At 37.0% G+C, this 26,771-nt stretch overlaps 1 protein-coding gene across 20 annotated transcripts in view; it reads left to right on the forward strand.

Moving 5' to 3' along the window:
- PARD3 (par-3 family cell polarity regulator) overlaps positions 1 to 26,771 on the forward strand; it is a 714,326-nt gene that overhangs the window by 528,859 nt on the left and 158,696 nt on the right. For 16 of the 20 annotated variants that reach the window (XM_037986591.2, XM_037986594.2, XM_037986592.2 and 13 more), the window contains 2 exons: positions 9,279 to 9,389; positions 23,901 to 24,143. The exons of 1 other annotated variant lie outside the window; for it this stretch is intronic. In XM_037986591.2, the coding sequence (XP_037842519.1) occupies positions 9,279 to 9,389; positions 23,901 to 24,143 (354 nt within the window). The remainder of the gene's footprint in view (positions 1 to 9,278; positions 9,390 to 23,900; positions 24,144 to 26,771) is intronic. 3 more of the 20 variants (XM_037986601.2, XM_008002778.3, XM_008002781.3) reach the window with 1 other exon arrangement.

A 26,771-nucleotide genomic window follows, 5' to 3' on the forward strand; every position in this document is an offset into this window, starting at 1 on the left:
ATCTTAATTAAAATATGCTTTCACTCATCTTCTTTCATTTTACTAGAATGGCTTTAAGTATAGACTATATATATTATTTCAGTGATTTGTGTATTTATCTTGTGTTTTGAAGCAATAAATCTTTATGTTTGAGTCCCACAGTTTTTTGTTTATTTGTTTGATTTTTAGATCTGTGGAGTTTGTGGCGATTCTTGTAAAGTCAAAATTGATTTTGTGCTGGGTTCCCTTTGTCCCCCCCATTTCCAATTCCTCAACTATTGCTTTAATATTTCCTTGTTCCATATCCTTCCAGGATTTCTGAAGTGTCAGGTTACGAGGCATATCAGTGCATCCTTGATTAGCTAACACAGGCTATGCTGGAGTAGGAGTGCACTTATGAGGACATTTAATAGGAGTCCTGAAAGGGATATGTTATTCATTAAGTTTGCATTGCACATTTAAAGGTTGTTCTAGCTTGGTTAAGTAGAAGCTGCTTTTTCTTTGAAAATAATAATAAAGTTACCTCTTTTTCCCAAGATGCCAAGCAATCTAAGTTTATTTTATTGAATCTAATCAGACTGGCACTGATGAAAAGTACACAATCAAATAATTATTTTCAAGGTTGTGAATTTCGTTTTAAAGAGAACCTCTGCCAAACTCCACCAACTTAAAACTGCATCCCGTCTTACAAAAGCGCTATCAAGTTGTCATGTACCCTTTCTAAGGCTCCTCTCTCATCATTGTTGATTACCAAGATGCTTTTTTGCCTAAATAGGAGCTTTCTGCTTTTCATAATCAACCTCCTCTTCCCTGATTCATCCAGCATTGCCACAATCTACTGCTGAGCAAATCAGTAGTCTTTCATGGTAGTGATTTCTTAAAATGACACTAAAATATGTAAGATCCTGTACAGGAAGGACATATTAGAAGTGACTTATTTTCTTTTTCTTTTTCCCATTTGTAAAATGGAGGCTGAGGTACAAAAAATGTGGCCAGAATCCATGAGCATGTAATTACAAATGATAACTGCATGCAGTGAATTCCTTGTTATTTTACCCTCTGAATGGGTTTGGGCAGTTTGACGTGCTTCTGCTGTTGCCTGACAGTATTTGCATATGCCAGCACAGATGATTTTGACATTTGGAGTGTCACTGCATTTAGAAAGGTTGGCAACATCCTGTGAATGGTTATGTGGGCAGTTTTTCTGATCCTTTGCAATGGTTACGAGCAGTTCCTGACCTTGCCTTCAAATCCCTGGCCTTCAGAGATAAGTTCTATTCAGGAACAATGTCCTTTAGACCTAATTTCCACTGGCAATGCAAGATTTACTCATTGATTGATTGTGGAGAGAGTTGCCTAGCTCTGTTGCCCAAGCTGGTCTCGAATCCCTGGCTTCAAGTGATCCTCCTGCCTTGGCCTCGCAAAGTGTTGGGATTACAGATGTGAACGACTGCACCCAGTCCTATCTCATTTATTTAAACATAGATTTATTAACGAGCCGCTTTCAGTGTGAGAGCACACAGTCACTGTCTTTGCTTCCTAAAGCTTAGGAGGTGCCTGGGTGTGGTAAAAAGTGTCTCTGGTATGAATTCTGGCTTTGCTACTCACTCACTATATGACCTAACAAATCCTTCAAGCCCCTGTGCTTACTGAGGTTTCCCCTAAGCATGAGGATGATAACACCTGTCTTGCATGCTGGTTGCAGGAATCAATGAGATGAAAGCACATAAAAGAATTCAGTTAGTTCTAGCTAAGTGTAATTAAATAATCAAAAGAACATTCAACAAGTGCCAAATTATGTCTCACTTAGGAATTACACAAAATGAACTTCATAGGTCTTGGAATTTCATTTTCTCTTAGGTGTATCCAAGTTAAGACCAATTAAGACCTTTTAAACTAGCTACAAGCTGAACTGAACCCTTGTCCTAGCTTGCAGTGGGCTTTTTAATCTTCTTTGATTTTCAGAAACATGTGGACATACATCTCAGTGCATATGGACAAGAGTGCAGTAGGACAATCTGCAAAGATATATGGCTAGATTTTTTTTTCCTTTGGATAAAATCTAGAGTAATTACCTGTTGAGACTTTAAGCAAAAATAAGTTTGTTATTGTGTTAGAGACCAGGGTAATTGGTTGAGGGAAGTTAGTTCTACACCAAGAATGTGGATAAAGTACAAGAATCAATTAAAAGGTTTTCCAGAGAAACCTGGATCAAAAACCATTTAGGTGATGTATGACTCAGAGGAATAGAAGAATGATAGAAAGTTCATGGGTTTGTTTTGATTTGAGTGAATAATGAGCTCTGGACTATGCAGAGAACTGGATTGAGACACAGGAATGACACAGGACAGGGAGTGTGCTTTTGCTGTACAGGATCTTGAGGCCAGCTCAGTGGGCGGCTGGTATCTCTCAAGGATCTTTAGGACAAATGACAGCATTACCACAGCTGGCCATGGTCGAAGACAGGTTATACAATGGCTGTACAAACAGACGGTCTTCAAAAATAACAGGAAGGTTCCAGAAAGAGAAAATGAATTCCTGAAGAAAAGGACAGAATGGATCATGTGATAGTGCAAATATGTAGAAATAAGGGGCAGACACAAGGCAGATTATTGAACTAGTGACTATATTGACCATTCCAGGACAGGAGTCGGGCATTTGCAGAGGATATGTGACTTCTGGTAGCTGAGACTGAATTCGTATTTGATTCATTTTAAATTATCTTCCCCAGCCAAGCAGTATCACATAACCTACAAATTTCTTTGGGTAAATAGACATGCGGTGTAGCAAAGACTTCTTAGACATGAAGACCTGGGTAATTAGCAGTGAGAAATACCAGATTTCTAAGTGACATTTCAGTGGGGTGTTTTGAAGAAAAACTTATTTTAAAGACTATTCCTAAACCTTACAAGATAATTGGTTCCGGATATTCTGTTCATCTATTTTTAAATATGGCAGCAGATTTTTAAGACTTTTTTTAAAACATTGTATCATGTTTCAAAGTATGGTATTAGGAAAAACACGTTCATTGCAAAATTAATTGTATTTTTATTTATCGCAGGATGCTATGCATTGTTACTGCATGTAATTTTTTTCTAAAGACCTCTAATTTTGGTAGCAGCAGAAATATTACTATTTAAATAGTAAAATATTTCCGTAGTATTTATACTACAGAGAGAATTAGGTGACTTTGCTGAAAACCCAAACGATGGTTTTAATAGCAAGGAAACTCTTAGCAGTAGTTACTTTTCAATGACTTTTATTTCATTATAAAAACAATAGAATTTGTTGCCATCCCTAGTTGTCATTTTGTTTGCTTTTTGCTTTCCCCATTCATCATCAAGTTCAGGTTTTGGCCATCATTGTTGACGGTAATGGTACACATGGCTGATCTGGCAGATTGCAGTGATCTCATTTGTAACGCGTCATTGTAAAACCCATTTAGCAGATTAGTTTGAGATTCCTTCAGCTGAACGAAGACATTGCTGTGTCCTTTATGAAGAAAACCGTACACTGAAGATGGGTTACAATCAATTCTGCTCTGAATAAGACAGGGTTCACTCACTGCATCTTTCTGTGAAGGAGTTTCTGGTGGAGTGTGGCATTTTTAAAAGTGTACCTTCACTCCTAATGCAGCACTGCCTCTAAGCAACTAAGCAATTTTTCATTTCTCTCAACTTTTTAAAGGTATTTTCTTTTTATCCCTCTGCTTTTATTATTATTATTAATTATTAAGATCTGGCCAGATGCAGTAGCTCACGCTTGTAGTCCCAGCACTCTGGGAGTCTGGTGCGGGTGGATCACTTGAGACCAGGAGTTTGAGACCAGTCTGGCCAACATGACGAAACCCCACCTCTACTAAAAATGCAAAAATTAGCCAGGTGTGGTGGCACACGACTGTAGTCCTAGCTTCTTGGGAGGCTGAGGCAGGAAAATCACTTGAACCTGGGAGGCGGAGGTTGCAGCAAGCTGAGATCTCGCCACTGCAGTCTAGCCTGGGCAACAGAGCAAGCCTATGTTCTCAAAAAAAAAAAAAAAAAAAAAAAAAAAAGACCTGCCTGGGCAATATGGGAAACCCCATCTCTACCAACAAAAATACAAAAATAAGCTGAGCATGGTAGGTACTATGCACCTGTAGTCCCAGCTACTCAGGAGGCTGAGGTGGGAAGAAGGCATGAGCCCAGGAGGTTGCAGTGAGCTGAGATTGGATTGCACCGCTGCACTCTAGCCTGACTGACAGAGTGAGACACTGTCTCCAAAAAAGACGGTCATTCATCTATGTTGATATGACTTAAGACATGACTAGCAGATTCTTCCTGAGGTACCAGTGTAGGTGGCCACTTTACCTTTCAGTGTGACACCTGCTGGGTAGTAGAGTTTTCTTTGAACATTTGTGTGAGTCAGAGCAGATTGCAGAACTCTGATTCTGTGCTGAGAATGGTTTTGGTCCTGGAGAAACCATTACCACAGTATTTCTTCAGCTATGCTGTTTCTTGGAAAGTGACTCATCTGACATTCATCCATGGCTTTTAAAAGATGATAACGTGCAAATAATTGATACCTTCCAGGTTTTTGAGCATTTTACTGTTAAGTGATTGTCTTCATAGTTTAATTGCCAATTTCAGCTCTGAAACTATCTTTGCGAGTATATGTATAGGTGAAATTTTTCAATGACTGCCTCCCCTTTTCAGGAATTAAGCAACTATAAAATAAGAAGTACAATGATATTGGCTATTAGGGTGAATATGGGTATAGATGCTTTTTTCTCTTTTTTTACATTTTAGAATGGTTGGTGTATTTTTTATTTACAGTTTATTTCATTTGTCAAAAAATTACAGCTGTGAGTGATCCATTTTTGCCCCAATTATAAAGTAATATGCTGTGATTTTATAGTATACCTTAAAGAAATCACATGATTTATAAACTATAGCAATTACTAAAAGAAATGTCCAATACTGACCTATTAACATTTTACCTATGGCTTCTTTAATTTTCATACGTTAATCTTGAATCTGTATTATTTTTTGAGACAGGGTCTTACTCTGTCACCCAGGCTGGAGTACAGTGGCACAATCATGGATCACTGCAGCCTCAACCTCCCAGGCTCAAACAGTTCTTATACCTCAGTCCCTTGAGTAGCTGAGACTACAGGCATGCACCATCACACACAGCTACTTTTTATATTGTTAGTAAAGACGGGGTTTCATCATGTTGCCCAGGCTGGTCTTGAACTCCTGACCTTAAGTGATCTGTCCACCTCGACCTCCCAAAGTGCTGGGATTAGAGGCATGAGCCGCTGCACCTGGCCAAATCTATACTCTTAAAAAAGGAAAGTGCTTTATAACAGTTTGGTAATACATTTACAAATAATAAAATAGTTATTCCAGTGATTAGGGGGTGGTCTAGGAACCTAACTAATATTTTCATACCAAACACAGTGGGAAAATATGGAATCCTTAAGTATGAATCAGGATTCTACTCTTTAAAAAATGTCATATATACTTATGAGAAAAAGGTGAAGGTTGGGCTGGGCGCGGTGGCTCATGTCTGTAATCCCAGCACTTTGGGAATCTGAGGCTGGCAGATCACGAGGTCAGGAGATCGAGACCATCCTGGTTAACACAGTGAAACCCCGCCTCTACTAAAAATAAAATAAAATAAAAATTAGCCGGGCGTGGTGATGGGCGCCTGTAGTCTCAGCTACTCGGGAGGCTGAGGCAGGAGAATGGCGTGAACCCGGGAGGCAGAGCTTGCGGTGAGCCAAGATTGTGCCACTGTACTCTAGCCCGGGTGACAGAACGAGACTCTGTCTAAAAAAAAAAATGGTGAAGGTTGATTGACTGAGTTCATATATGTATGAGACTATGTGGGCAAACTGAAACCTTCTTTACAATATAGGAACAATACCATTTTCTACAAAGATTTTAACATAGCTAATTAACTCAACATTACGTTTTGGCTGAAAGTATCTAATCTGTTTTAAAACATGCAAAATCAATCTAAGTCTTTGCTCACAATTACTAACTTAAGGAGCATATGTACACTATTTCTTAAAGACTAAACTGTACCTTTTGGTACAGATAGAGAATAGTTTGTTCTCGGTGTCACTGCATGGTGTTTCTCAATTATGGTGTAGAGTTGTATTTCTATCATTTGGCATGTAGGAATATGAACCAGCACAGTGTCTTAAAAATCAGTAAGTCAGCATGGCAACATTGTATCATTTGAAAGACTTATGAACAGAAACACTGAATGGATAAAATGATTTACCTTTAGGAATACCTCATTATAAGTAAAAGGATGTGTTAAAATTTGAACTTACACTTTTCTGAAAGTTAGGATTTGTACATTTTTATACTTTGAGATGCCTCAGTGTTGCAGAACTTCCAGGACGAAGTGAATGCCCTGGCTTTAAATGCTGTCTGCTGACACTCAGATTAATCCATCCAGCCCTATGCTGTCCCTTGGATTTTTGTTATTATGACATCTTCACTCCCAAGTCCTCCAAACCTTTTCCTTCCCTGGCCCTGCGTATCTTGCTGGACAGTAACTCCTTTCTTCCAGTTGCTTGGCTAAAACCCTGGAATCATCAGTGACTATCTTTCCCTAACGTCCATGACCTCCCCATCAGCAAATTTTATTGGTGCTGCTATCAAAATATGTCCAGAAACTAAGCACTTCTCTCACTCTCCTCCTACCAGCTGGTTCATCACCATAGCCTCCTGACCGTTCTCCCTGGTTTCAGCTTTTCACCTGCAGTTCTTCACACTACATCCAGGGTCATTAAAATGTCACCAATGCTGCTCCTCTGTTCCATATCCTTCAGTGGCTTTTCAGGTCATCCCAGTAAAATCCAAAATCCTGTGTGGTGGGCAAGAACCCATATGGTCTGGCCCCTGATGCTGCTCTTCTTCATTTCCTGCTGCCTTCTCTTTTTCTCTCCCATTCTAGCCCTATCACTGCCCTTGCCATTCCTCAGAGACACTCAGCCTGCCTGTGTCTGAGGGCCTTGGCACTTGCCTGCTCTTCTGCCTTGCTGACTCATGCCAATGAGGTTGGCTCCCTCTAGCTCAGATCTCTGCTCACATGTCGACTTAGGAGAGAGGCCATCCCCCTCCCCATCACTCCTGGTCTCCTTACTTGCTTTGCTTTCCCTCTTAACACTGTGCACTCTGATGTGTTATATGCGAATTCGTTACCTGAGTATAAGCAGTCGAAGCTCTATGGCAGTTGAAATGACCTAATGTGCTCTGTTTACTGTTTATAGCCTGAGTGTCTCAAATAAGCCCTGACTGCATGGTAGATGCTCGGTACGTTTTTGTCTGATGAATGAGTGTGATGTTTTAAATGTTGACTTCTCCTGAGATGTATCAGTTTTTAATATATTTTCTTTCATTTATTCATTCATTCTGTAAAGCCCATCATTATGCATAATTGATATTTTGACAAAAATAATGTGAAGTCTTTTATTTTTAATGTTTTATATTTATTAGTTTTAAATGCATCGCATGTATTTTATACCTTGTGAAACATGGTCAGATTCTGGATTTCAGTTCTGGAGAATTTTCTCTTTTTCTTTTTTGCAATCGCAGTGATCAAAAATTTAATTTTAAGGATAGATTTGCCTTATAAAGTTAATTTACAGCCAGTTTTGATTGCTGTATAATAATGTATGTAATTTTTAAAGTAGTGGTGGTGGTGTTTTACCTTTCTTCTGTTTTAACATTTTCAGAATACTTTCCTTTCTGTATTTATAGACCCCTTTCAAACATAGTGTTACTTTAATCAACATATGAGGTGTGCCGACATACACTTTAATTCATATGTAGACAAGTATTTGAAATCAGATTTGTGTTAATAAAAAAACTATACTATCAACCAAACCATTAATAGAAATAATTTTTTCTCTTTTATGTCAACTTTGGGACCCTTTCCTCTTCTCTGTTTCTTTCTTTCTTTTTAGAAACAGGGTCTCCCTCTTTCCCAGGCTGAAACCCAGTGGCGCCATCATGGTTCACACAGCTTCGAACTCCCAGGCTCAAGCGATCCTTCTGCCTCAGCCTCTGGAGTAGCTGGGGTTACAGGTGCACACCACCACAACTGGCTGGCTGATTGTTTTGACATTTAGTAGAGACGAGGTCTCGCTATGTTGCCCAGGCTGGTCTTGAACTCCAAGGCTCAAGCAGCCCTTCTGCCTCAGCCTCCCAACGCCTCAGCCTCCCAGAATGCTAGGATTACAGGCGTGAACCACTGGGCCTGACCCTCTTTTTTGATATGAAATTATCACAGTAAGCCAGATTCCTGTTATTCTTCAGAAAGAAATACTAAATATACTTTAATTATTTCTGAATGCTTAGTCGTGTGACTGTCTATAAAATATTTCTTTTTTGAAACATCTGGTGACCAGTGCATTACAGATGAAGATTGCTTACGGATATAGAGTGCATGCATTCCAGGCAATATGGTCTCTTACAGAGAAAAATAACAGAGCAGGGAAAGGAATTGATACCAAGTTTGAGTATCAAACTGAGATATTTTGGATGCCAGAAGAGAATAATATTAATGTTTTCTTAAAGAGCTCACCACTCATCTGCAGAAGTTTTTGTGAACTGTTTTTGAATCATGGGTTTGTTCCATGTGTTTGTTTTTGATCAGATGTGGATTTGTAAGTCATAGATGCCACATTCAGTGATTGCTTTTATCACATTTAGGAGAGTATTTGATGAGAATACCTCAAACCTTTCAATTTAATTAAAGTGCAGTGTAAATTATCCGTTGTACTTTAAACCTTGCAAACATGGCCTTCTTTGTCAGTTTTTAAACTATGATGAATGTTTCCAATAAGCCTGGCTGTGAAAATAAAGAATAGTTGTTTATGGAGAGATTATTAACTAGATGATTGTGGATTATCATTTTTTAGTCCTAAGAAAAACCCACTCCAATGCAGATCTTTCTTCCTCTAGCATCTGAAGTATTCAGCACTGAGTCCTACCGATATATTAATCATTTAATAAGGGTAAACCACAACTCTTGTTGTTGTTTGTTTTTGTTTTACTAAAAGAAAAACGGCTATTGAGATCATTTTCCTTGAGAGTTTTCTCTGGGAAGTTCTAATTAAAAACGACTAAAATAATCTGATTCAAAATACTAGTCCTGACCCAAACTACTGACTACAGAAGACACCCGGTCCCTGTTTTGAAGAAGCTAACACTCATTTCACTGGGTACATGTCATTACCACAAACAAAAGAAAGCTCATTTTGTATATATTGACAAGTTAGAATTTTTTGTTATTAACAGGTTTGGCAAACATCGAAAAGATGACAAGATTGAGAAAACGGGTAAAATAAAAATACAGGAATCCTTTACGTCAGAAGAGGAGAGGATGCGAATGAAGCAGGAACAGGAGAGGTAGACCTCAGTTACTTGATTAAACTTCCTTAGAAAGAGGTTCTTTTTTTTTTCTTTCTACTTTCTTCTTTTTTAATGTAAAGATTTTGCATTTAATTACTCTTTATATTTCCTGTATCAACCCAAATACTGATGGTTGTGAGTGAATATACTGTAAAGAGAGATTAAAAAAAAAAAAAACTTATATGTATTTGTGACATCAAAGTGGATTTTAATTGCTTTAGTTAAGATCTTTTGCATAGGAAATAGAACAGCATATTAGATGAATAAATAAACATTAATACTGAATTTATGATTTTTTTAAAATAACACAAAAAGTACTTAAAATCCTGTCTCACTGATATGTGGATATTTACTATACTATAATAATTTTAAAGAAATACTCTTCTGGAAATAAAACTCTTCAAATTTTTATGTCACACTTTAAGTATAATAAGAATTCAGGAGGTTGTTATTCATTATGTTGTTTTTCTTTCAAACCTGACACTTACTTCTTGATTCTCCTTCTATTTCACCATCTTCACATTTTGTGACATTTTCCACTTAAGTTTTCCATGTCTTCCAGATAGATTGTTACCTATTGTTGAATCATTTCCATGTTGAGAACTTAAAGACCAATGAAACGAATGAAAAGAGTTACTCTAAGCAGGCGCTCGAAAACCATTTTTCTAAGTGATTAGAATTTTTCTCATTATAATTCCAGGGGGTGAGAAAGCCATCTCACACTTTTGTTATTAGAGTTTACAGACTCATAGTGAGCTTCTCTCTGTCATCACATTTCATTTTCTAAGCAGCCAGAGTGAGAGGTACTATGTCTGTTTTACTTTGAGTAATCTGGGATTTCAGTGAGTTTCTGGTACCTTCATGAAGGTTATAAAGCTAAGTACTGTCCATAAAGGACTGTAGCCCAGCATCTTTAAGATTAAGTCCAGTATTCCTACCATAATTCTAAAGCTAGGATGCTTTTACTCTAATTCTTAATGAATGAAAGAACTGAAAATGGTATCCTACAACAGTTTTATTTAAAAGAGATTAGTGTTTATGTATTTTTTCATTCATCGTTCTAATACCTCTAAGGGTTTTTTTGAGTAGAATGGTTACTCTGAGTCTGCATAGCTTTTCAGGGTAGAAAATGTATGAGGGAAAAATACAGATTTTAAATTTATGAAGCAAGTGTGCTGGTTCTTCCTCAATTTTTATTTTTAAAAAATCATTTCACCTTGCTTTATAGGACTCTATTTTTTCATCAATTTTGGGATTCCCAAACTTATTAGTGAACTCACTATTTTGGGGTTTGGGTGCATAGTGTTCCTTAGTGTACGTGCCATAGCATTTAGTGACTCAGAATTATAAACTTCTGTCCTAGAAGAGTTTCTTCTCCCCTAAAGGAGGAGACTATACCAGGTAAATGTATGAACTCAGATTCATCCACAGGCAGATATGTAATTTACTTAGAGAGTAATCTCAGTGACAGAAACATTATACCTCCCCCTATATCTTGATACCTGCCACAGGGGATAGATAGCTTCATTAATCCTGTACTATTTTTCATCTTCTAAATATTCTTTGCAGTTTAAGGTGACTGCTCTGTTTCCATGCAGAATTCTATCAACGTTTTCCAAAATACTTTTATGATGCTTAGTCAGATATTTCCAGCCAAACAATGATTTTTACATAATGGTTTCACTTGTATTATTAATTTGCCTAAGGCACAGTTCACTTCTCAGTTTTGCTTTTAATTTCCATCTCTGTACCTCTAATGATGCAATACTTCTGGGAACTAGGTTGATCAAAATGAATTTACAATGTACAGGAGGCCTAAAATAAAAATCTTTCAGGGTCAAGGAACAAGTGAATGGTCCATTAAAAAAATCAATTAGGCTCATAATTTAAGAAAATTATTATACTTTGACTTTGTATTTCAATAACAACTTTTTGCAAGTATGTTTTATTTAAACTCATGGATTTTGTAATAGAGCAAGTGAATGCAAGAAACAGACTGAACTACGAAGTGGAGTAGGTTTGGCGCTTGTGTTTTAATAGGGCAAGCCTTCTTCTATATGTCCTCCTTTCTGTTCTGCCTGTAGTATTGGCAGTGTTCTTTCTGAGAATGGAAACTGCAGCTTCGTTGAAAAAATTTTGACTGGAGGAATCAATAAAAATAAATAAACCACAACTTATATTCTCCTCACAACCTTTCCCTCACTGCTGACTAGTAGTGAAATATCTCCTGGGATATTATTTACCACTGTAGCTATTTGAATTCTAAAAATTATTTTGGCTAGTTCTATATAAAAATAGAAAACTCAACATTCCCCCATGAGTTATGATTGTCCACAAACCAAAACTTTTTTTGCCTGTATACATCTGTGAATCCTGAATATTGCTCAAGATATAAATACTGAAAAACTAAAAGGGCTACAATATAATTTTAAATGTTTTTTTTTCAATGTTAAGATCTATTTAGATGGTGACAATAAACTAGATTGTTCTGAGCAGGGTCCAAGATGAAGTTTGACTTCATTCTTGCTGACCTCCTTTCCTTTCCGTCACTCGCTACCAACACTGTGAGGTTGGGTCTTGAGTAAATGCCATCCATGTGGGAGAAATGGACTAGGAAGATCACTGTATGGATCTGTGCTCTGCTCTACTAGCCCTGCCCTGCCTCAGACTAGAGCCTCCATGAGTACAGTCTTCTTCAGAAGTGGGGAGTCTGGGCATGATGCCAAGGAGGAAGGTAACGGGTTTTCTGACATGCTGTTTTTGACTTTTCATTCTGGAGCACTGAACCTAAGTACCCTATCTTTTCAGAGACGCTGTTGGCTGCATTGGAGATAGACTGGAAAACTAAGCAAAAATGTGAATTCAGTGCTTCGTCCCTCTGACTTGTGTTTCAGGCATGCCTAGGGACAGCACCTCTACTGATTCATTTCCACCACATGAAAGGTTTAGGCGCCAAACTCAAAACAGAACACACTCCAATTAAGTGATCTGTGTAATTTCAGGTCTATTTAGCCTCCCGTACAAAGCCCAGTGGTAGATTTCTCTGTTGACCAAGCATCACAAATAACATGTTGGCTTTCTGTTGTTTTTGCTCCAGTGATACCTCCATGTATTTTTAAATGGTAGTATATATACTGTGTGGTACAGGATTGCCCAGTGTTCAGCAGCAGAGAATGTGTTCTATTTACAAGTATGTTTGAGAAACACTTGTTTAAACCAGTGTATGCATATTTTTCTACTCTGTTATTTCTCAAAATTCTACCAAGTTCATGTACATTATGAGTCACCAAGATAGGAACAGAGAGTCACCATTCTCTAAACTTATTTCTTCTCAAAACATCCTCTCAACCCCTCACTTTTTGCTTTTCCTGGAATACTGACATCCCACAACATTCTGAGTCACTGGGGAAACACCGAGGGCAAGTGAAGACCGTTGACTCCTGGCTCAGCCGTGTCCAGCTTACTCCTCTAACTGGCTGTAGAAACCAGAGTTGATTGTTTTATAGACCTGCGAGCAAGTTTAAAGCAGTGTTGTAACCTGTCTCTACTTTCTGGCTTCTGTTTTGTGGACTTATGAAAGTATGTGCTTACCGCTGCTCCTTCTTTTTCAGTTTTCTCTTTCCCACCTTTCTCACTTGTTTAAAACATTTACCTTTTGAAACTCTAGTTCTAAGTTTATTCTAACACTGAAAACTACAGAAAAATTTGGGAGAAACCCATAAAATTACAATCAACAAAAAAAAAATTATCTGTATTAACACACTGTTAACATACTGGTCTGTGCCATTCTAATCATTTTTTTCCTATAAAGTACACTTTTTCCACACGTACATACTTTTAAGAAGTTGACATCTATTTTCATTTTTATTTTGCATTTTTATGCGTTCTTAGGAAATCATGTTAAATGTTTTCTGGATCGCGGTCAGGTCTGTGTGAAAAGACAAATGGGAAAGAAGGACAGAAAGAAGGAAAGATGTTCTGAAACATAAAATATTAGTTGTGATATCTGGCCAAATTTCCAAACTCTCAAATAATATTCTCCTCATGTTATTCATTCTATTAAATGAGGTTTATAATGTTAGCTGGCTTGTATTTTGTAGTTATTCAGCCATTGAAAGCTATTACAATATTATTATCTATATCTACATAGTAAGTTGTGCTTGGGAACATTTCCAGGGATACTGAATGCTTCTAGTGGAAATATGTAAAAGTTAATTAATTTCTTATGAAATCCTCCTAGTATAGAAGGAATATTTATAAATCTCCTTAGGAAACAGATGATCTGAAACTTTCCATTATTCAGTGTTCTAATCATCTTTCCAAGCCTTGTGTTTTCAGTACTAGACCATTGAACTCTCTGTGTCCTTCAGTGGGATACTCCCCATTCTTGGTGTGTCATTTTGCGAGTTTATGTGGATTTTCTGCATGCCATTTCCTCTCTTTTTGATTTTACCAACTGCTCTCAGTAATACCTGCTTCAAGTAATTACTTGAACTTTTGACAGACGTTTTTTGTCATCTCGGTTGGTAGGATCCTTTTCAGCAGAGGATACATGTTTGTTTTCCTAACAAGAATCTTTGCATTTAGATCACTTGTTGTCATGCAAAGATTGCCTTTTAAAAATTAACCTTTTATGGGAAACATTTTTTCTATCCTGTAGCATCATTTTTCATGTTTTTTTGACCTCGTGAATCCTTTAGAAAAGTCAATTCTAATCTATACTTTCAAGTTTTTTTTTTTTTTTAATTTTTATTGCACAGGTAAATAAGAATTTTTAAGAATCTGTTAACCTGCTTTGTAGAACGTAACTACTTAGATAAATACTTGACTGGGTGTGTTGGCTCACACCTGTAATCCTAACACTTTGTAATCCTAACACTGTGGCAAGAGCATCACTTCAGCCCAGGAGTTCGAGGCTGCAGTGAGCTGCTGTGGTTGTGCCACTGCACTCCAGCTTGTGCGACAGAGTGAGAGCCTGTCTCTAAAAAAAAGTAAATAAATAAATAAGGAAAAAATATAGATGAATACTTGAGGAAAATTAAGCCTTAGGCATACTGTATTAAGTAAATTAAGCCTTAGGCATATTTGAAACTGATTTTATTGACAGATACTGCAAATGAAGTAGGAAAATGCAGTTTGATTTCTGATGAGAGCTGTCCTAGATGTATTTGGCTTAAGAGCATCTCTCTGCATTGGCAATAATTGTAGGTGCTTTAATACCCATGAAAGCCTGAACATGACTTGAGTATCTATTGAGATGTCTTTGTGTCTGTTGGTTAGGGAAATACTATTCTAATGTTTTATTAGTCAGTATAAGACAATGGTTCTTGTTGTTTCACAATATATTAAGTGTATCAGACAGTATATTAGTCTATTCTCATGCTGCTATAAGGACATACTTGAGACTCGAGACTGGGTAATTTATAAAGGAAAGAGGTCTAATTGACTCACAGTTCCACAGGGCTAGGGAGGTCTCAGGAAACTTAAAAGCATGGCAGAAGAGGAAGCAAACACGTCCTTCTTCACATGGTGGCAGGAAAGAGAAGAATGAGAGCCCAGCAAAGGGGGAAGCCCCTTATAAAACCATCAGATTTTGTAAGAACTAACTCACTATCACAAGGAACAGGAGGCGAAACTGCCCCCATGATTCCATTATCTCCACCTAGTCCCTCCCATGACACGTGGGGATTATGGGAACTACAATTCACGATGAGATTTGGGTGGGGACACAGCCAACCCATATCAGATAGTATGTCTTTTTAAAATTATTATTTTAATAATGTTGTTTCCTCTCTCAGGGATCCCTTACCTTTGTTAAGAGAAAAAGATTTAAACGCATTAACATTAAAAAATTGATGTAAAGCTGATTTTTTTTATATCAGAAGGCTGAGGTGGGAGGATCACTTGAGGCCAGGAGTTCGAGATCAGCCTGGGCAACATAGCAAGACTCTATCTCTAAAAAAAATTTTTTTAATTAGTGGGGCATGGGGGTGTGCACCTGTAGTCCCAGATACTCAGGAGGCTCGTATGGGAGGATGGCTTGAGCCCAGGAGTTCAGTGATGAAGGGAGCACTCTGGCCTAGGCAACAGAGTAAGACCCCTGTCTCTGGGCAGGGGGGAAAAGATCATATAATCAATTGTTAAAATAGATGATTACAGAGCTTTGGGAAGGGGAACGATCAGTGGGGCTGGAGTTAGTAGTGATTGCTTCATAGAGATGGCAGTTTGGGAGCTAGGTCTTGTTCCCAAGAATATGTATAATTTAGCAAACTAGAAAAATTCTACCCTCACGTTCAGTCTCCCTCCCCCTAAGCACAAAGCTTATGGAAGGTGGACAGTCTTTTAACTGCCTGGATTCTTCACAAGTTGTGATTGTGTTAATGGTTAGTAGTCTCCCTGTTAATGCTTTCTTTTATCTTTTTCAACTTCTAACCATTTTGTATTTTAAAACCGGTTTCATCTCATTTTAGCATTGAGGGATGCAAGTTAATTTTCCCTCCCACCTGTTCTAGGGAACCACTGTGTATTTCAGCAACTTGCTGAATTCTTCCTGGAATTCCAATTCTCCTCTGGAATTGGAAGTGTACCTTTAAAACAGTTGTTTTCACTCAAGAAAATTTTTTTGGGGACCCATTTGGGATATGGAAGTCCTTTCTTCTCAATCAGCTTTTACCCAAATATGACAAAGATATTAAAATCCCACTTAAAATTGGAACTGTTATCAGAGTAAGAAATTTAGTGGATTAGTTTCTCTCTTTTGGGAATTCAGCATTGGCACCAAACTGGCAAGTTACCTACTGTTAGGGGGCAGTTGTTAGATTCATCTGGCAGGGGGAGGATCACCCAAAAGATGCATGAGTTGAGCTGCAGTATTTTTGAAGTCTGCCATCTGCTAAGTACTCTGAGGGCCAAATAAAGCCTTCCATCAGTGGACTATAACTGCTTTCGCCACAAACTGTTCCTTCCAGTTGTTTTGTAGCATAAATTTCCTTTTGCCATGAATTTGGGTTTTCTTTATTTGATCACTTTCTATAATAATGACTTTTTGAGAGAAGAAATACTGTTGGGAAAAGATCCATGAACTGTTGTTCCCAGAATGAGGCTTCTGGATGGCAGTGCAGTAAGTTGGGGGTAAAATGTTTCCCAAAAGAGTTGATTCCAAGATCCTGAACATTGTTTTGAAGATAGTCAACAACTATCTGATATGTAGCAATCTGAAATTTATTAAAAACATTTTTTCTGTTAAACTAATATTAGTATATTCTATCTTCTGTAGACATTAACAACTTTTTTTATTAAAAATCATTAAAAGTTTCTATTTCTTGTAGTCTTTTAAAAAAAATACACCATGAAAAAAGAGATGTCTTGAAGCATCATAGCTTTGGAAATAGAGGTATTTGGTATGTAACTGGCAGGTTTAAGGACACCAGTGGTTTTCCATCCTAAGGAGTTTGGTCACTTCGGTGGTGATTCCCATACCTGGTACCTTTTCTGGATATATAAAGACTATACTTTATGTTCATAAAAAGTTCCTTTCATCTTATTCTACTGCAATTAGTGCTAAAAGCCATTGATTGTAAAAGCAAAAATACTAATGAATAGAAATGTTACAAAAACAGAAGCCTTGTGTGTTTTATCTGCATCGAGCGTCATCCATTTTAATTAGAGAAAAGGGGAGTGAACACTGTGACAAGAGCCTGGAATTAAAATCATTAATTGATGTCAAGCTGAAGAGAGACTGTTAGCATGAATATTAGTGACAGCAGGAAAGAAATTAACCTTATTACTTTATTTAGTATATTACATTATTTTGTGTATTATTCTCTATGCAGGTTCAAGGCAATTTCATTATCATAATGGAAGACTTTTTTTTTTTACGAAAAGGAAAGATATATTTATGATTGAACATAAGTTGAAGTGATAAGTTCTTTATTAAGTTAAAAATGTCTTGATAAAAGATTTTAATTGTTTGATTTTTTTTTTTTTCAATTTTCAAGGATAGGAAACAGTATAAATGTTGTCCATCAATGTCAGGTGGTACAACTGCCTGTGATAATCTGAACCTCAGAATAGTTCTTTTTAGAACTAGGAAGGACTCACTGAAATGTTTAAAGCAGAAGACATTTATGTCTTTTGCTGGGTTTTGGACTAATCAGTTGCTTCTGTCATTGTTGAGGTTTGGCCTGAGATAAATGGGATAGAGAATGCTGAACAACAATCTGACTGTTGAGAAAAATGAGTGACTCTTACATCTTGGAGATAATTTGTGACCTCAGGGTCACAATAAAAGAGTAGAGGGGGTATGCTTTTATAGCCCTGGCCATCTGGATCCATTAAGGGCGCAACTGCAAGATACTCACTGTCTTTTCAAAGTTTCCTTAAGAAGTCATGTTATTTTTATGAGGACACCAAACATGTTTTTTTTTCCTGAGCCAAATATTTTCTTACTGGAATACATTTCTCCACAGAGTGGAAATACATAACATGCAAATATAACCTTTTGGTTGTGTTAGAAAGTTCATTTTCTCACTTTGTAACAAGACATTCAAATATCAAAGAATATAATAAATTCAGTTGTGTCTTTTGTTAATTTTGCTTGTGAATCGCCACTAAAATTTATGAAAATCACAGTGCATGCCTAGTTTCAAAAGTCTACTCTAAAGTGCTATTTGTACAGCAAGCCTTATTAGCATTAATTTCTAGAATGAACTTGAGAATGCACATTAGTTCAGGCTACTGACCAGATCCGTTAGCCTTTTGCGGCAGTAGTTCTACCTGGTGGACCACATGTATGCTATACTTTTATTCTAAGGTTTTCGTCACCAGTGTAAGCTGACCCATTGGAAAGCAGTGATGCAGGTTTTAGAACTTTGGGGATGACATTATTGGTAATGACAAGATAAGCAATACAAATACAATTCCTTCATTATTAGAGCCTTGAGGAAAAAAATCAGTGCTTCTGGAAGGTATTACAGATGGTGCTTTAACATTTATTAGACTCAATGACTGGTAGTGATTAGTCATAATGTACAAATTTGAGTAAAAGATGGCAGTTGAGATCTGGGCTTTATAAATAGTACTTCATGCTGCTGAGCACTTCTTTTGAGAGACTGACTTGTTAGAAATTGACCACTAATTAATATTGTTTTGTGTCTTTTGGAACAAAAGAACATTCAAATCCAGGACCCATCAGTAATATAATGAAACTGATGTACAAGAAGTTTGGGGAGATTATTTAGGTTTATGCCTCCCTTGAAAAGAGTGTGTTCCTATTCTCTTTCTGATAGCTTTCGTTCTTAAGAGGGATGCATTTTCTGACATAGGTAAGCTGGATTTTTCACTTTTAATGAATTGAGCTTCATGTATCATAGAGTTTAGTCATTAATAAATCAGTCTGAGTCATTCTCTTTGATTTTTGAAGGTTCTTCAAATTCAGAAATTTCAGCTTTATATTTATATAATTATACTTAGGTCTGTTGTATTCCTTCAAATTTCTTCAGTTTGCCGAACTTCAAGACTTAAGTGAATGCCTAGTCACCCTGGATATTACCTATGATTAAGTGATTGACGAATGGTGACCAAATATCATGGTATAGTGGGTTGTCAGATAAGCGAACATAATTGAGTTTAAAACTAATATCCCATTGAATGTAAGAAAGAACTCATTTTCTTCTTTCTGCTAGTGATTTCTGGCCAAATCCATAGTCAAAAAGATATTATGGTGCAAATAATAAAATTATCTCCTAACTCCTATCAACTTTCCATTATGGGTAGCTAGTATTTAGTGGTAACCAGCTTTTATAATAGCGTCCTTAACTGTCATTGTTAAATAGCATAATTAAATAGCATCCTTAATTGCTCTTAAATGGATAAATGGAGTAAAACTTTAAAAAATGTCTAGTAGAATTTTAGCTAAATTTGACATTAGAATTTGAGTTGCCATTTCTCCTGTCAGTATTCTGTCTGTAGAACTTACAGTCTCAGAGTTGTTAGAATCTAGAACAGTCCTGATAAAAGTTTCTAACTTTCTAATATTCGCTTATGAGGTAAGAAAGTCATTGATTGTCACCTCAGGAAATAAGGTTCTCCTAGGGTGTTTTAGGGAACATGAGAAGCAGTTTTGGTTGCCCTAGTGGCTAGGGGACACTGCTGGATTACATGTGGCTGTGACCAGTTCTGGTAAAAGTCCTGCGTGATGACAAATAGCCCCTTCTCAAATGTCATTGGGTCCTGTTGAGAAACACTGAGCTAGGTGAATTTATGTACTTTTTATAGCTGGGAAAGAAGAAAAATCAGACAAATTTGATTTCCTGTATTCAAAATTGGAAAACAAGAGTGGGGTGATGGTGATACACTAGATACAAGAAAGAAACAAGGAAAATGCAAAGTTTGCTTATAATGCTATGTGACAATTTTCTGTCTTTAAAAAAACTTTTAAGTTTGTAATAATTTTAGATTCATAGGAAGTTATGAATATAGTACAGAGAGGTCCTATGTACCCTTCATCCAGTTTCCCCCAATGGTTAAGTTAGATAACTGTAGTACAGCATCAAAACCAGGAAATTCGCATTGGTATAGGGTGTGTGTAGTTCTGTCAGCACCTGTGCACGTTAGTGTATCCACTCCTACAGTGAAGAAACAGAACTATTTCATCACAGAGGACTTCCTCTGTAGCTAACCCCTAGCCATCACTAACCTGTTCACCAACTCCATACTTTTGTCATTTTGAGAATGTTATATAAGTGAAATCATATACGACCTGTGAGATTGGCTGGACTTTTTTTCACGTCACATAATGCCTTGAGACAGATTCAAGTTGCTATATGTATCACTAGTTTGTTTATTCATATGGCTGAGTAATATTCTGTGATATGAACACACCCCAGTTTTTTTTTTTATAACTATTCCCCTATTGTGGGCTATTTTGGGTGTTTCCAATATTTAAATATTACAAATAAGGTAATATTTGTCAATGAACAATTGCATACAGATTTTTGCTTTGACATAAGTTTTCACACCTTTGGAATAAGTACCTGGAGGCACAATTGCTGGACAGTATGATAAGTGTATGTTTAATTTTTAAACATACTACCAGGCTGTTTTCCAGGGTGACAGTACCATTTTAAATTTCCAACTGCGATGTATGAGAAGCCCAGTTTCCCTACATCCATGGCTGCATTTGGTATTGTCACTGTTTTTTATTTTAACCAATCAGGTGTGTAGTAATAGCTCATCATGGTCTTACTTGCATTTCCCTAATAGCTGGTGGTATTGAACATCTTTTCACATGCTTGTCATCCATATTTCCTCTTCAGTGAAACGTCTCTTTGTGTCTTTTGCCATTTTCTAATTGGATTGTTTTCTCATTGTTGAGGTTTCAAGGTTTTTGTTTGTTTGTTTTTTGTTTGTTTTTTTTGAGTCAGGATCTTGCTCTGTCACATGGGCTGGAGTGCAGTGGCACAATCATGGTTCACTGCAGTCTCGGCCTCCAGGTCCCAGGCAATCCTCTCACCTCAGCTGAGTAGCTGGGATTACAGGCGTGCACCACCATGCCCAGCTAATTTTTGCATTTCTTGTAGAGACAGGGTTTTACTGTGTTGCCTAGGCTGGTCCCGAACTCCTGGGCTCAAGCAGCACGCCCCCATCAGCATCCTAAAGTGCTGGGATTACAGGTATGAGCCGAGTGAAAGGGACTGAGTATTTTAAAAAATATTTCCTGGATATGAGTCCTTTGTCAGATACGTGTCTTGCAAATATTTTTTTCAAGTCTGTACTTATTTTTTCATCTTCTAATTAGAGCTTTTCACAGAGGAAAAGTTTTTTTATGTTGATGATGTCCAATTTATATACTTTTAAAATTTAATGGATAATGATTTTGGTATTAGTCCTAAAAACCCTTCACCACGTACTAGTTCCTAAAGAATTCCTTACATTTTTTCTTAAATTTTATACTTTTACATTTACATTTAAACCTGTGATCCATTTTGAGTTAGTTTTTTAGTAAGGTATGACATTTATTTTTCCTTTTCTTTTTGCCTATGGCTATCTCATGGCTCCTGCACCACTGGTTGAAAAAACTATTTTATTACATTGAATTGTTTTTGATGCAGCATTGTGTAGTTTTCAACGTATATATCTTACACAGATCTACATAAACTAAAGTTTGGCTTATAGATGTGTATCTATGTGTTGTGTTTTGTTAGGGTTTAGAAATAGCATTGCATTTTTAATTTCAGTGACTATGTGTTCATTGCCAGCATATGGAAAATACAATGGATTTTTATATGTTAATCTTGTATCGTCTGACTTTGTTGAACTTGCTTTTTAGTTCTGGGAGATTTTTGTAGATTCTTTGGAATTTTCTATGTAGATCATCATGTCATTTGCAAGTAAGAAGCATTTTATTTCTTACTTTTCAATCTGTGTACTTTTATTTCCTTTTCTAGGCTTATTGCATTGCCTAGAACTTCCAACACTATGTGGAATTACAGTGGTAGGAGCACACATCCTCAGTTTATCATAGGGAAAGCATTCAGTCTTCCCCATTATGTGTGATGCAACCTGTCAGCTTCTGGGAGATGCTCTTAAGTTTAGGAAGTTTCACTTTATTTCTAGTTTTCTGAAGGTTTTCTCACATGATGGGTGTTGAATTTTGTCAAATGCTTCTTCTGCATCAATTGATATAATCATGTAACATTTCTTCTTTAATATGATGGATTGTAGTAATTGATTTTTGAGTATTGAACCAGGCTTGAATTTCTGCAGTAAACACTATTTGGTCATGGTGTATAATTTCTTTTGTATATTGCTGAATTTCATTTACTAATATTTCATTAAGGGTTTTTGCTTTCATATTCATGAGGAATATTGGTCTATAGCTTTCTTTTCTTTCTTCCTTTTTTTTGCTGCTGTCTTTATCTGATTTTGGTATCTTTTCTGGATTTTTTTTGAATATGTATTTATGTATTGTTTATGCTAACAGAGGTCTAATTCAAACATGAAAAGAAATAACTGCAATAAAAGATTAAACTCAGTCTAAAGTATTGCTTTGTAGAAGTAAGATTTTACTGCATTTAGATGTATATTTAAATTTGTAAGTATATAAAGGAGATTTTTTTCCATTAAAATTCTATTGAGGGTTTAAAAATTATTTCCAGGTAACTAAGATTGACTTAGGGTATAAATAATGTCAATATATTATAAGTTGAAAAGGACGTTGTACCAAATAGTTTAGTAAAATCATAGTAAACTAAATGTAGCTTCAGTAAAGGTGAACATTTAGGTTTGTTTCTTAGTTGTAATGTAGGCAAGTTTTACTTCAGAATTCGATTGGATACATGCCTTCTACTCCTTAATTTAAGGATTCCCCATTTCTGTATGCATCCCATAAAATGACAGAGTCGATGTCATTAAGCTGAGATCCTCTTTTGCCAGTAATGAAGAGTTATAGTGTAGATTCATGTTTAAGCTTTGTAGTATGTTGAATGTTTATGGTGTATTAATAATGAGTAAGATATATATATATTACATATAAACATTTTCATATACAAAGTGTATGTAACTTTTAAAAAATTATTTCTTGCCTTAAACAAATTCATGAGTAATATCCAAGTAGATGCCAGAAATGATCTGTTCCTTGTGAGGTTTTTTTTTTTTTTTTTTTTTTTTTTTATGAGATGGAGTCTCGCTCTGTCTCCCAGGCTGGAGTGCAGTGGCGCGATCTTGGCTCACTGCAAGCTCCGCCTCCCGGGTTCACGCCATTCTCCTGCCTCAGCCTCCCGAGTAGCTGGGACTACAGGCGCCCACCACTACGCCTGGCTAATTTTTTGTATTTTTAGTAGAGACAGGGTTTCACTGTGTTAGCCAGGATGGTCTTGATCCCCTGACCTTGTGATCCGCCCGTCTAGGCCTCCCAAAGTGCTGGGATTACAGTCATGAGCCACCGTGCCTGGCCCCTTGTGAGTTTTTAAAGCTAGTTAATAAGTGAAAATTTAAACTTAAGATTCAAATTATGGCCAGGCACGGAGGATCACTTGAGATCAGGAGTTTGAGACCAGCCTGGCCAACATGGTGAAACCCCATCTCTACTGAAAATACAAAAATTAGCCAGGCATGGTGGTGCACACCTGTAATCCCTGCTACTTGGCAGGCTAGGGCACAAGAATCGCTTGAACGTGGGAGGCGGAGGTTGCAGTGAGCCAAGATCTCAGGCCGCTGCACTCCAGCCTGGGGAACAGAGTGAGACTCTGTCTCAAAAACAAAAAGAAGATTTAAATTATGACTGCAATCTTGTTGACATGAACAAAGGGTATCTAAAATTATTCTTTTTGAGCATCCATAGCATTACTTAGCAATCTACAATGTGTATGACCTATCATTTACACCACTGATCTTCTATAGCTGCATGAAATAAAATACATTTTACAACATATTTTAATAAATGTTTCTATATGCAGTTCCTCGAAAAGGAAAGGTTTCTCTTATTTCAGCTTTGTTCTGATTTCATAGGATTCAAGCCAAAACTCGAGAATTTAGGGAACGACAAGCTCGAGAGCGTGACTATGCTGAAATCCAAGATTTTCATCGGACGTTTGGCTGTGATGATGAGTTGATGTATGGGGGAGTTTCTTCTTATGAAGGTTCCATGGCTCTCAACGCTAGACCTCAGAGCCCACGAGAAGGGCACATGATGGATGCTTTGTATGCCCAAGTCAAGAAGCCGCGGAATTCCAAACCCTCACCTGTAGACAGGTAGGCGCCAGGGGCAATCATGGTATTGCTTCCAAATCAACTTTTATATAGCTTCTGACAAGGGAGTAGACCGTTCATCAATCCTCAAACCAGAATTGCCTTTTATTAATGGCCTTTAAAAAGCTGTTGTGTCTAAAAGTATTGAGTTTACACAAATTGAAACCTAATGGAAGGATCAGCAGAGGTTTTGATGGCTTTTCTAATGATTCCAACATATTTCATTTTGTTCCTAAGATGGTTTTATACCTGAGAACCAACCTCTAGTTTATAACTCAAATAAAAAGCCCAACTTAAAATTATGACTCTTGTACTTAAGTGATACGTCCTTTTATGGCTAGGAGAGCCTCTAGGTGTGGCAGTTAAGCAGATGAGGAATGACATGATTTGTTCCAATTATGATTTAGATGGATCACTTTTTTTTAGGCGGCATAACTTTATATTATGAAAGAATTGGTAAATGAGAAGAATAGTGTAGTATAACAGATTACTTATTAACAGCCACAGACCACAGGTCTGAATTATGTATATCAGCGTAGCACACAGGAGTGCAATGTTAACTGTATTCTTTAATTGACACATAGTATTTTACATGTTGATGGGATACATGTAGTATTTACATGCATAGAATGCGTAACGATCATGTCAGGGCGTTTGGGGTATCCCTCATCTTGAGTATTTATTTATCTGTTAATTGTGTTTTAATGGCTATATATTTATTTGAAATTTTAACTGAAGCAATTTTAAATAGATCTTTTCCCGCTCTTTTGTTTGTATGTTCAAGCACCATGAATTTAGTTCACAAATAATTTTTTTATATCAGACATATATATGCATGTTGTTGTCATAAATGATATACTCAGCGCGTCTCTTATAATGATTTCTAATAAGTGTTGCTCTATTTAGGAACTGGACTTTGAACATTATGAGTATCAGGTTTCATTAAAACCAGGGGCTCTCAAGCTTTAGTGCTTTAGCTTTAGCGTGTGTCAGAATCTCCTGGAGGGCTTCTTAAAATGCGCATTGATGGACTCTCCGCAAATTTTGATTCAGTAGGTCTGAGGTTGAGCCCAAGAATTTTCATTTCTTACACAAGTCCAGGTTTGATGCTGGTACCGTTGGTCCTGGGGATGGCACTGTAAGAACCCTCACAAGGCTAGAGACGTACTGGAATTACTTCATCCATAGTATCCATGTGTTATTGGTTGCTGTGTTTTACACCCAGTTTCTATTTTAGCTACTTTCAGCTGTTTTTAATAGAGGTTTGCAGATGCAGCAGGTAACTCTCAGGCAAACCCAGGAGGAAGTATTTTTAAAAATAGCAAATGCGAAGCCAGATCTTAAGGTGAAATGCTATGGCCAGAGTATTTTGTTTGTTTGTTTTTTGTTTTGTTTTCCTTTTGTTGGGTTTTAGCTTTTCCTTATGGTCTTATGAAAATCTGTAAATCTGTTTGATACTGACTATAATGACTGAATAACATAAGTTAACATAGGAGGTATATGGTTTATTTAGACCCCTTTGGTGTGATCACCTAGAAGGTTCACTTGCTTATTATCTAACCACAGATATGTCAGGATCCAAAGAATAAAATTATTATCAGTGACAGTGACATTTTCTTTAAAAGCTTTTACTTGGTTTCTGCCATACTTGTGAATGCTGCTTATAAAAGGTCACACAGCATTTGAAGGTCATGAATGTCCCATTGGAATTTTTTTCTTGGGAGAAAGGACACCAGAACACTGGTGTTGTCAGTTAGTAACTTTTGGAAGACGTGAAAAAAAAATTAGTCGACATATTATTGATCATTGATAAAAACACTCATCATTTTCAGCACCTTCCACAACCAGTTTGAAAACCTGAAAAATAGTAGACTTCTCGTAGCCGTTTTCTACACAGCTCAGAAGTCCCACATGACATCAGAGGCAGGAGTCCGATGGCTTCTGTCTTCCCAGCTCCTGGGGCCCAGAAGTGTTTGCTTTAAACCCCAGTTTAAATCATATGCCCTACAAGAGTCTAAATCTTGCATGTAAATGTCTGCAAATTTTCAGTCGCACTTACATGCTTAGAATAGCCTCTGTATCTGGACTCCAGCATCCCCACCTGGAGTGTCTACCCTGCACTGTGCTAACCCCAAACTGAAACTCAGCCTCCTAATTTCTGCCAAAATCCACTCAGCGAAACATTCTGAAGGAGACTTTAGTCGTGAGGACGAGTTACACCAAACAATAAGTAACTCAGAATCACATCTTAGACATTGCTGTATTCAAAAGCCCCTCTCAGCCTAACTCAAGCACAGCCTCAGCAGCTGTCAGACCTCTTATGCTTTTACGCATTTGTGCCCCAGAAGGGTGATTAGACTAGATAATTTGTAAGATGCTTCCAACTCAGGAGAGACTTAATTTATACTTTTAAGAAAAAGGACTGTGGAAACTTCAGTTTTTTGTAATTATTATTTTTGCAGAGAGTAAGATGTCCATTAAACAGTGATTGATGTCACTAATCCAAAAAGCTGGGAATGATCGTACCTGTAAAGCACTTCTTCACCTACCTTTAACAGAATGTGAATTTGGCTTCGATGTCATGGTGTCACCTCCATTGTCTGTTCCTGTCACAGAGAAAGCTATAGAAAA

Source organism: Chlorocebus sabaeus, chromosome 9 (assembly GCF_047675955.1).
Source record: "Chlorocebus sabaeus isolate Y175 chromosome 9, mChlSab1.0.hap1, whole genome shotgun sequence".
In the NCBI taxonomy this organism is placed as follows: Eukaryota; Metazoa; Chordata; class Mammalia; order Primates; family Cercopithecidae; genus Chlorocebus; species Chlorocebus sabaeus.